At 36.0% G+C, this 12,447-nt stretch overlaps 1 protein-coding gene across 3 annotated transcripts in view; it reads left to right on the top strand.

Moving 5' to 3' along the window:
* Nucleotides 1-12,447, top strand: part of Pias1 (protein inhibitor of activated STAT 1) — a 129,973-nt gene that overhangs the window by 23,533 nt on the left and 93,993 nt on the right. For all 3 annotated transcript variants that reach the window (XM_015480491.1, XM_048793011.1, XM_048793012.1), the window contains one exon: nt 9,129-9,573. In XM_015480491.1, coding sequence (XP_015335977.1) covers nt 9,129-9,573 — 445 coding nt within the window. The remainder of the gene's footprint in view (nt 1-9,128; nt 9,574-12,447) is intronic.

Here is a 12,447-nt window from a genome sequence, read left to right as displayed (position 1 = left end):
TGTTGTACTGTGCATGCTTTAATGTTTGCTATTATAGACCTTTTGATTATTCCTTTGGTTTGTGGATAGAAAGCAAAAGTATAAATGAAATATTATGACATTATTAAATGCCTAGTTTGGCTATCTTTAGAATTCATTCTGGCCTATAATTAGTTATAAAGTGTTACCAGATACAGACTCATAGGGTCTGCCTTATGACTAATCCTATAAACCATTGCAGTGGGATGTTTGAATGAGAATAATTATGTTGTTCACTAGTAGCATCTAATTCTTATTCACAATTTAGATATGACCTTTAATAGTATACGGTCATAGCTAATGAGACAATAAAACTGGCACTTTCTATTTAATTGCAAAAAGCACCCTTCTTATTGCTGTTACTTAAATATTGTCTGTCTTTTTCAGAATATGGACCCTGCCTTTGTGTACTTGAGATAGTGTTCACCTACACGTGTCTATTTTTATAAAAAGTTTTATGTCCTAAAAAGACAATTGAAGGAAATGCCTTCTTTTTAAAAATACCTTCTCTGATGGATCTTTAATAAATGCAGTGATGAGAATCTAACCCAGTGTCTCACATATTAGGCAAGTGATTTACCACTGAGCTACAACCCCAGCCTGAGAAATGCCTTCTTATTGAATGGTGGGGGCATACATGTCTACTCTCCCATTCCTCCCTACTCTTCCCTGAGAATACTTAGAGAATTCATTTTGGAAGGCCAGTATTCAGATAGGCATATAAGAAAAAGAACAACAACAACAAAAAAAAAAAAAACTGAAAGAAGATTATTGGCATAAAATTTCCCAGAACTGAACTGAAGGACATGTATCTGTAAATTTTATTTATTTATTATTATTATTTTTGTTGGTACCAGGAATTAAACCCAGGGATGCTTAGCCATTGAGCACACATCCCCAGCTCTTTTTTACATTTTATTTAGAAACAGAGTCTCCTTGAGTTGCTTAGAGCCTGGTTAAGTTGCTGAAGCTGGCTTTGAACTCATAATCCTCCTGCCTCAGCCTCCCAAGCTGCTGGGATCACAGGCGTGCACTACCATGCCCAGCTTATCTTAAAGGGTCAGCAATTATCAGTTCATTCGAACAAACAAAACAAAAACAAAACCAACCCAAAGATACAACATTGTTAAATTTCAGAACACATAAAGAGGAATAAGGCTTCCAGAGGGGGATACACAGTTGACTATGAAGATTAAAGATTTGAATGGTGCCAGTCTTCTTAATACCAACACTGGGAACCAGAAGACAATGAGGAAAGACATTCAGAATGCTTACAAAACATGATTTCCTCTCTAGAATTCTGCACTGAGCCATTCAGTTAAGTACAGGTAAATGAAGATTTTTAAAGACATAATGTAGTGAATAAAACAAAACCTTCCCATGCTCCCCTTCTCTGAAAGCTACTGGAAAATACCCCACTAAAAGACAAAACCAAGAAAGAAGTAGAAATGAGATTAGGAAACAGGAGATCCAGTATAAAAAAGAATTCCCAGGATAAGTTAATGGAAAATTCCGTGATCATAATTGTACATCAGGCTTAATATTTAACCAGTCTAGATTGGAACATGATGGAGAGCTTTAGGAAGTAAGATTTTTCTTTTTTTTTGGTGGTTGTTGTTATTTTGGTACTAAAGATTAAACCCAGGGTTGCTTAGCCACTGAGTCACATTCCCCAGCCCTTTTTATTTTTATTTGCTTTAATTTTGAGACAGGATCTCTCCAAGATGCTTAGGGCCTTGCTTAGTTTTTGAGGCTGATCTTGAACGAACTTGTGATCCTCCTGCCATAGCCTTCTGAGCCTCTGGGATTACAGGTGTGTGGCACCAGGCCCACAGGAAGTAAGTCTTTAAGAAAGAAATTAAAACAGAATTACCTGATATATTTGAATATATGAAGAGGAAAGTTAGACTGTAGCAGTTTGCAGATGAATAGGCAGTCAATACTTAAGATAACTAAGCAGGTGGGGAAATGGTGCAGTTATTAACTCTAATAATGGTTTAGCTGTTATATTACTATAATGGCTGAAAATAATATTGACCGTTGATTCTATCACAAATTATGATGATGAGGTGGGAAGAGAGATGTGACAGAGCTAAACATTTTGTTACCATGGGAAGTCAATAAATACCTAAAATGAAAAATTAAGAATAGATCATAATGAAAAATCCTAGAAGAAATAGCTAAAAAGTCAAAATGGTTGCCGTAGGGATTTGAAAATTGCGGGTGGGGTACGTAGCTGCTGTTTTTTCTTGTTAAAATGATTTGGCTTTTAAAATTATGTGCTCAGGGCTGGGGATGTGGCTCAAGCGGTAGCGGGCTCGCCTGGCATGCGTGCGGCCTGGGTTCGATCCTCAGCACCACATACAAACAAAGATGTTGTGTTCGCCGAAAACTAAAATATATATATATATATATTAAAATTCTCTCTCTCTCTCTCTATCTATATCTCTCTATCTCTCCCTCTCTCTTTAAAAAAATAAAATAAAATTATGTGCACATCTCTTTAAAAATTTTAAGAAGACGCTACTCACGGAATGCTCTTCTGTACAGAATATATACACTTCTCTGGCATTTTTAATCTTCTACAATTCTAAGAACTATATCATTTGAGGAAGAAAGCTATGAAATTGCCAAGGAGGTGATAATTTCTATAGTAGTAGTGGTTGATGTTACCCTTAGTTGTAAGCATTCATTTTGTTGTAGAACTAACAAATGGAAAGATTTTTTTTTTTTAGTTGTAGATTGGACACAATACCTTTATTTTGTTTATTTTTATGTGGTCCCGGGGATTGAACTCATGCATGCTAGGCAAGTGCTCTACCACTGAGCCACAACTCCAGCCCTTGGAGATTTTTAAACACATGGCAGATTAAAAAATTTCAACATCTCAGATATATTTAAGTGCCTAGTTTTCCTCTGTTGTCAGCATTGTACATTGCGAATCGACTGCTTCACGATTCTTGCAGCTTTTTGATTAAGTGGTGCTTTAGATGTTGCAGTGTTTTCTACCCCCTTTAGTTTTTTTTTTTTTTTTTAAACTGCGTGCTCCTGCTGTCCTTGAGAATACCACAGCCAGCTGTGGTGTCACATGCCTGTAATCCTAGCTACTTGGGAGAGTGAGGCAGGAGGATTGAAAGTTCAAGGCCAGCTTGGGCAATTTAGGGAGACTCTTATCTCAAAATTAAAGAAAGTAAAAAGGGGGAGAAGGGGAGTCTTGGGATGTTAGCTCAGTGGTAGAGTACTCCTGGGGGAGGGTAGGAGAATATGCAGCAGTTGGTACAATAATAGCAATAGGTACCACCTGATCTTTCTTTGCATGTGATTATACTGTTCAGTGGTTGATATAAATCCATATACTTTATTTTTTAAAAAAATGAAAAATATTTAAAATCTTTTTTATACTTTCTTACTTTAACCACCTACTTTTTTTTGTACTGGGGATTGAACTCACATCCCCAGCCCTCTTTTGTATTTTATTTAGAGATAGGGTCTCACTGAGTTGCTTAGTGCTTTGCTTTTGCTGAGGCTGGTTTTGAACTTGCAATCCTCCTGCCTAAGCCTCCCCAGCCCCTGGGATTACTGGCGTGCACCACCGCGCCAGCTGTTAAATTTATCTTCTAGTAGATATTTTTCTGTTTCCTAATTAAAAGGCATGCAATTTGTTTAAACAGTATGTTAAAATGTGGAAGTACTTTTGATGTGGAATTTGTTGTGTGACATTCAGCAAGTTTTTAAATTTTTTTTAAACTAAAGTACACATGTATTTATCTACCATTCTATTTCATCTATCCATTCATTTCTTCCTTCATTTATTTACATTTACTCAATATCTTCAGAGTTTATGTTATTATAGATATGAGGATGGTTGAATATAATACAAAAGGAGATTTGTCAAATGGAATGTCTTTGAGTTGCCTCTCCACATTTCTATATAAAATTTCTTTTCTTTTTTCTGCCTCCTCCTTCCCATCGCTGTGTGTCTCCAAAGTATCTCTCCAGGGTTCTCCAGGGTGGACATCTCTCTCTGTCTCATTTGATCCTTCTGTATTTGTTCATTTTCTAATCCCTGAAGCTGTTACTCAGAGACCTGTTGCCTTTGTTTCCAGGATCTTTACTCTTCCTTTTTACTTGCTTTCCCCTCTCTTTTTAAACATACTTAAGAGTCTGCTATCAAACTAGACAAAGTGCTTGGTAGATCTGGGACTAGGATGAGGTGAGTGAAGCACTAGGGTGCAGAATTTAAGGTGCTCACTTACCTGACTCCAGACCCAACCCAGCTTGTTATGGCTCCTTTTTATGGCCCTACTTCATTTTATTTTATTTATTTTTTTTGGGGGGGGGGGTCTTCAAACTGTATTTTTCCCACATTATTTTATTGGTGCATTGTAGTTAGTACAGAGTGGTGGGATTTGTTGTTATACATATTTGTAGATGCACACAATATGACTATAATTTGGCCAATATCACTCCCCAGCACTTTCCCACTTCTCCTCCTCCCACTGGTCCTTTTCCTCTGCTGATCTCCCTTTGATTTTCATGAGATCACCTCCCCCCACCCTTTTTCATTTTCCTCTTTAGCTTTATATGAGAGAACATATGACCCTTGACCTTCTGAGTTTGACTTTTTTCACTTAACATAATTATAAGTTCCATCCATTTTCTTGCAAATGACATTCTTACTTGCTTCTTTATGACTGAATAAAACCACACACACACACACACACACACACACACACACACACACTCACACATACTACATTTTCTTCATTCATCCATTGATGACACCTAGGTGGGTTCCATAATTTGGCTATTGTGAATTGTGCTGCTATAAACATGGGTATGCATGTATCACTACAGTTTGCTGAGTTTAATTCTTAGGATAGATATTGAGGAGTGGTACAGCTGGGTCATATGGTGGTTCCATTCCTAGTCTTTTGAGGAAATTCCATAGTGATTTTCATTGTGATTGTAATAATTTATACTCCCACCAACAATAGAAAAGTGTTGTTTTTTTTCTCCACATCCTGTTCAGCATTTATTATTATTTGTATTCCTGATGACTGTCATTCTGACTGGTGGGATTTGAAATCTCAGTGTAGTTTTTAAAAATTAATTAATTTTAATTAAGTGTATATGACAGCAGAGTGCATTTTGATTCATTGTACACAATTGCAACACAATTTTTCATTTCTCTGGTTGTACACAATGTAGCATCACACCATATATGTAGTCATACATGTACCTAAGGTAATGATGTCCATCTCATTCCACCATCTTTCCTGCCCCCGTGCATGCTCCTAACCCTCCCCTTTGCCCAAAGTTCCTCCATTTTTTCCATGCCCCTATGTGGATCACCAAGCACTTATCAGAGAGAACATTTGGCCTTTGTTTTTTGGGGATTGGCTTACTTCGATTAGCATGATATTCTCCAACTCCATCCATTTACCTGCAAATGCCATTATTTTATTCTCTCTTAATACGGAGTGATATTCCATTGTGTATATATACCACAGTTTCTTTATTCATTTATCTATTGAAGGTTGCTTCCACAGTTTAGCTATTGTGAATTGAGCTGCTGTGAACATTGATGTGGCTACATTACTATGATTTGCATTTGTCTAATTACTAATGATGTTGAACATTTTTTTCATAATTTCTTGGTCATTTTTATTTTTTTCTTTTGAGAAGTATCTGTTAATTCATTTGCCCATTTAGTAATTGGTGGTTTGTTTTTTTTTCTTTTTTTTTTTTTTAAAGATTGAAAGTTGTTATGTTTTTCTTCTCACCTCCCCCACACCCCTGAAATGGGGATTGAACCCAGGGGCAGGGACTTCATCATTGATCTACATTCCCAGTTCATTTTATATTTTTTCCCCACATTTTTTATTGGTGGCATTATAGTGGTATATATTAGTAGAATTTGTTGTTACATATTTGTACATGCAATATGACAATATAATTTGGCCAATATCACTCCCAAGCATTTTCCTCTTCTCTGTTTCTCATTCCTTCCTACTTTATTTTAAATACCCTCAAAGCCAGTCCTTTATTATGTTTTTTAAACTGCTGAAACTACTCAAGTACAAACTATAACTTTTTTTTAGTACTGAGGATTGAACTCGGGGGTGCTTAACCATTGAGCCATATCCCCAGCCTTTTTTACATTTTATTTAAAGACCGGGTCTTATGAGTTGCTTAGGGCCTCACTAAGTTGCTGAAGCTGGCTTTGAACTCCTCCTGTCTTAGCCTCTCAAGCTGCTGGGATTACAGGCATGTGTCACTGCTCCTGGCTACAAAGTTCCTTTTTGGAGAGGGGAGGTACTGGAGATTGAACTCAGGGGCACTCAACCACTGAGCCATATACCCAGCCCAATTTGTGTTTTTTTAGAGACAGGGTCTCACTGAGTTATTTAGTCCCTCGCCATTGCTAAGGCTGGCTTTGAACTTGCAGTCCTCCTGTCTTTGCCTCTGGAGCCACTGGGATTACAGGCATGTATCACTGCACACCTGACTGGAGCTACAAAGTTCTTATTGATTAATCCATTGCTCTATTTTTTCCCCTTTCCCCTAACCAGGTCAACAACTTTCTTAGCTTTACTATTTCCCATGTAAAAAACGGGGACTATGTCTGCCTCATAATTGTGATGATTGATGTTAAAAAAAAAAAGTTAGAAGTCATGGCTTGTTAACAGCAGCTACATTAGAGTACATACTGTGTACTAGGTATTATTTTAGCTGTTGCTTTTGCTTGCTTTGCCTTTCAGAGGCGGTCAAAAAATATAACTAAGAGCAGTTAGGTTTATTGTTGTATCACTAACTTTTTCTTTGGACCTAGCAGCAAGAGATTTTAACTTATGTAACTTGTCAATGTGTTTTTCCATAAAAATAGAACAATTATAAGTCTGTGCTTTTTTTTTACCTATTTATTTTAAGACTGTGTCTCAAATTGTTGCCCAGGCTGTCTTGAACTTCTAGGCTCAAATGATTCTTCTGTGTTGGCCTCCCAGTTAGCTGGGATTACAGGCATATGCCACCTCTCTGGCTCTCTGTGCTATGTTTAAATACTTGTACTGTCGTGTGAAGAGTTCATGGTAGGGGCTGGCGATGTGGCTCAAGCGGTAACGTGCTCACCTGGCATGCATGTGGTGCTGGGTTCGATCCTCAGCACCACATACAAATAAAAGATGTTGTGTCCGCTGAAAACTAAAAAAAATAAAAATAAATATTTTAAAAAAAAGAGTTCATGGTAATTACTGTATTGCTGATTTTATTTTTTACTTAGGAAAAATGGAGTTAACTTGAAATGGAAAGATAGTTCTCCTTAAATTTTGTACTTCTTTTCCCTTATAAAATGAAGTATATATGTCCAATGCCAATTTAAACTTATTTTTAACCTTAAACCCTTGAAATTTCATGTTGTTTCTTTTAAAAACAGAGCACACTTACTAATAGTGCATTTCAGTTTGAATTCCCTATGCCCCCCACCTGGTTCTATCCTGCAGATTGGTTTACTTTACTTTTTGAGACAGGGTCTTACTAAGTTGCTTAGGGCCTTGCTGATTTGCTGAGGGTAGAACTTGGCAATTCTCCTGCCTCAGTTGCTGGGATTGCAGGTGTGTGCAGTCACACCCTGAATTCCTTATTCCCTTGAAAATAAATAATAAAATTCTTAAGCCTATTTTGTGCTGTTTGGGACATTTTGTTGAGTAGAGAGAAAATGGTATCTTTTTGACATTATAGTTAGTGATTTTACAACCTTTGATAATATGGGATTTGGGGGAGAATTTATTTATTTATTAAAATTTTTATTTTTAGTTTTTGATAGAACTTTATATTTTTTATTTATATATGGTGCTGAGAATCAAACCCAGTGTCTCACACATGCTAGGTAAATGTGCTACCGCTGAGCCCTAGCCCCTAGAATTTATTTTCAAAGTTTTGTTATGTCTTTTTGTATGCCTCTATAGAGCACATGTGTTTAGGTATTCATTTGGATAACTTTTCACTATAGCTTCACCTCCATCCATTTCATCTGATATACCATTCTTGTTTATTCATTTACTTTCTAGACATTTTTAAGTTTCTACTATTGTCGGCCTTAGTCCTGGATGCTAAGGACTAAGGATGCTAAGGACATGTGCCTTAGAGAACTTTAGAATAGTAATAGAATCACTTATATAAGCAGAAAATAACAGTATAGCAGGATAAGTGCTAAAACAAAGACATGAAAAATATCCAGTAAAAATAGTTTAAAAACTGAACTATTGGAAAATGGAATCCACTGTTTTCATGTATGTTGTGGCATGTAGATCAAATTTTTGGACTTTCAACCTGGCCTTCCCAGTGGAGTAAAAGTAATATACGTCTAGCTCTGTTCTTTTCCTAATAGTTTAGTGAAAAGAGCCTGAATTTTTAGAAACCCATAGATTTGGGTTTGACTTTCATCTGCTACTTAGGTTATGTGGCCATAGTAAGTTATTTAAACTTTCTGAACTGGTCTTCTCGTATATAAAGCAGAAAGGATGACACCTGTGGAGTTGTAAAAAGAAAAAAAAAATGGCAGCCCATATGAAAATATCAAATTTAGGATCTGGTATATAAGGGACCAAAAAAGGTATAGTTTAAGTCCTATACATTCCAGAGTTACTACAGAATGTAATACTTGATAATGTTACTGATATTCTTCCTACATCTAGTGTTTGAGGTGGACTGTTTGTTTCAAATATACTTATAATTTTCCCCCCACAAAACCAGAAATGTTCTTGAAGGCACGTTATCACCTTTGCTATCTATATAGCGCACTCTCCTGGAGACTCAGCGTTTGATGAATACCTGACAATTTCATCATTAACAGTGGATGTGTACCTGGTGTATACTTTATCTTACATGTTTCTTAATCCTGGGGGGAAGTCAATGAATCTGTGAACATTAATTTAAAATTTATTTGGTTATTTAAGTGATTAACTTTTAAGTTTAAAATCATTAGAATTGTCAATGATTTGTCCTTTAAGCAAATCATAAGGAAGGGGGAGGGGTTATAGTAATATATTGTTAATATTATAGATTATTTTATTGGATACTAACATTTTATATTTTATTTTTTCTCTAAGCAAATGGTTATGAGCCTTAGAGTTTCTGAACTACAAGTACTGTTGGGCTACGCTGGGAGAAACAAGCACGGACGCAAACACGAACTTCTCACAAAAGCCCTGCATTTGCTAAAGGCTGGCTGTAGTCCTGCTGTACAAATGAAAATTAAAGAACTCTATAGGCGGCGGTTCCCCCAGAAAATCATGACGCCTGCGGACTTGTCCATCCCTAATGTACATTCAAGTCCTATGCCAGCAACTTTGTCTCCATCCACCATTCCACAGCTCACTTATGATGGTCACCCGGCATCATCACCGTTACTCCCTGTTTCTCTCCTGGGACCTAAACATGAACTGGAACTCCCACATCTTACATCAGCTCTTCATCCAGTCCATCCGGATATAAAACTTCAAAAACTACCATTTTATGACTTATTGGATGAACTGATAAAACCCACCAGTCTAGGTAAGATTATTATAAAAGAGTATTTGGTTTCTTTTGCAGGATAAATTTTTCATTTGAGACTTTTAATTAGACTCAGTTTATTATTCATAATGAAAAATTTTTTTGATATTGGGAATTAAACCTGGGGTGGTGTAGTACTGAGATATATCCCTATCCCTTTTTAGTTTTTGAGACAAGGTCTTGCTAAATTGTGTAGGCTGGCCTTGAATTTGTGGTCCTGCCTCAGCCTCTGGAGTTGCTGGGATGATAGGCTTATGCCACCACATCAAGCAAGAATATGGACTTCAGAGTAATATTTGATGTTGTTGGTTAATATTTTATAATAATCCTTATAAATTAAAAAAATTAAAGCCAAATAAATCACTACCGGTCTCTGAATCCAGTTCTTAATTTTCAGTAAAGACTAACTAATTTTGATTACTTGAATGTGTGAATGATTTTAAGTATCATAAAAGGAGACTTGATCTTTGATGTATAGCATTTAAATTCAGCTGATTTTTTTTTCCAAATGGATATGTGTGCTTTATAGGCACACACATGATCATGATTATATAATATGAATACTTGAAATTTTATTTACTGTGTTCTTTCACTGTTTTATTAGTTTGTCTAACATGTAGAATTAAATGTATTAATCAGCTTGTAATTTTAAGTGCTATAATGTCATTTAATGTAGAATAAAACTGACCCCTGTGACCTTTAACATCCTTGGTGTAACATTTAAAATATTAGACTTTGGGCTGGGGATGTGGCTCAAGCGGTAGCGCCCTTGCCTGGCATGCGTGCGGCCCAGGTTCGATCCTCAGCACCACATACAAAGAAAGATGTTGTGTCCGCCGATAACTAAAAAATAAATATTAAAAAAAATAATAAAATATTAGACTTCTAGGGGCTGGGGCTGTAGCTCAGTGGTAAAATGCTTGCCTTGTATGTGTGAGGCACTGGGTTCGATCCTCAGCACCACATAAAAATAAAGAAAGATACTGTATGTTCATCTACAACTAAATAAATATTTAAAAAATAGTAGACTCTAGATGCTGGTACATTATAAATCAGTGGTGGGCAAAACTATGGCTGGCAAGTTTATCCTAGCATGTGTGGGTTTGGCCAAGAATTTTTTTAACAATATTTGTAGAGTTGTAAAAACAAAACACGAATCAAAGAATATGTAACAGAGACCATGTGTGCCTGCAAAGTCTAAAATATTTACTATCTGGGTGCTTAACTATTGAGCCACATCTCTGGCCCTTTTATATATTTTATTTAGAGACAAGGTCTTGCTAAATTGTTTAAGGCCTCACTAAGTTGCTGAAGCTGGCTTTGAACTTACAGTTCTCTTGCCTTAGCCTCCTGAGCCAACTCTCTGGCTCTTAATAGAAAAAATTTGTTGATTCCTGTCATAAATCATTAAGCATTTCAGTTTTGGGGATTGGTGAGTGTTGAATATTTTTTAAGAACATTTACTGAAATCCATCTTTGAACTGGAAAGTGGTGGTTTTTACTTATATTTCGTAGAATTTACTGGAGTCAAGATGACAGGAGTAATTTTCAAATAACATGAATTTTATTCATATTTTATTTAACTGGCCATAACAAAAGAGAATATTTGTTGATAACCTACCTGATGCTTATAAGATTTACATAAGTTCATTGTGAAAAATAAAAATTATCTCCAGGCACAGTGGCATGCCTCTTATCCCAGATACTCAGGAGGCTGAAGTAGGAAAATTGTAAGTTCAAGGCCAGGCTCAACCACTTAGTAAGAGACCTGTCTCAAAATAAAAAATATAAAGGGCTGCTGATATAACTTAGTGGTAGTGCATCCCTGGTTTCAATCCCCAGTGTACCCCCAGTTGCTAAATCCCCTTCCTTGTTAGCAATTTAGTGTGTATACCCATACAAATAAAAGCAATTTTTTTCTTCTTGCTTGCCCTCCCTGCTTTTCCTCTCTTCCTGATTGAATCCAAGGATAATTTACTACTGACCTATATTGCCAGTCCTTTTTTCATTTTTCATGTTGAGACAGGGTCACACTCAGTTGCTAAGGGTCTCACTATATTGCTGAAGCTGACCTTAAATTTGTAATTCTTCTGCCTCATGTTCCCAACTTTCTGGGATTACACGTATGTACCGCTGTGCCTGGCTGGTAACAGAAGGAATCATGTACCTAGTGTTGTGTGATTTGCCTTGTATTTTTTCCCCTCATTAGTATAAATATCTTTTCTTGTCTGATCTCTTATTTTAAATTAAAGCCATACCTACATCTATATAAAGTCTGTATTGTGTGTACATATGTATGTGTGTGTGTGTGTGTGTGTATATATGTGTGTATATATATATATAGTCTAGCTCATTTCTTATTAAAGACTGTATACTATTCCATTATTTGTTATTAATGACAAAATTTTCTAGTTTTTCACTATTAAAAACGTGCTACAATTAATGTCATCTGAATTTGGAAAAGAAAACATATTGGTGACTTTTATTTTATTTGATTCCCAGCTTCCAAATTTTCCTATGGTCTTAATAGTTAATGTATTATGTTTTCATTTTCACTGATAAATTTCAAGTGTCAGTGTGATTAGATAATGTTTAATATATATATGAATTTTGTTACGGAGAGTATAAATGCAAACTGGATACACATGATTACGCTGAGTAATATTTAATTTTTTTGGGATTGGTACTAGAAATTGAACCCAAGGCCTTGAACATGCTAGGCAAGCACTGTATCCCTGGGTTACACCCCCAGCTTGAAATTTTTTTAATTAAAGTTATTTTAGTCTTTATAATTCTGAGACAGGATCTCACTAAGTTGCTCAGGATAACCTCTCAAATTTGTGAATATCCTGCCTCAGCCTTGCAAGTAAGCTG

Source organism: Marmota marmota, unplaced genomic scaffold, assembly GCF_001458135.2.
Source record: "Marmota marmota marmota unplaced genomic scaffold, marMar, whole genome shotgun sequence".
NCBI classification, from domain to species: domain Eukaryota; kingdom Metazoa; phylum Chordata; class Mammalia; order Rodentia; family Sciuridae; genus Marmota; species Marmota marmota.
The sequence above is the reverse complement of the archived record's forward strand: the minus strand, read 5'-3'. Positions and strand labels throughout refer to the sequence as shown.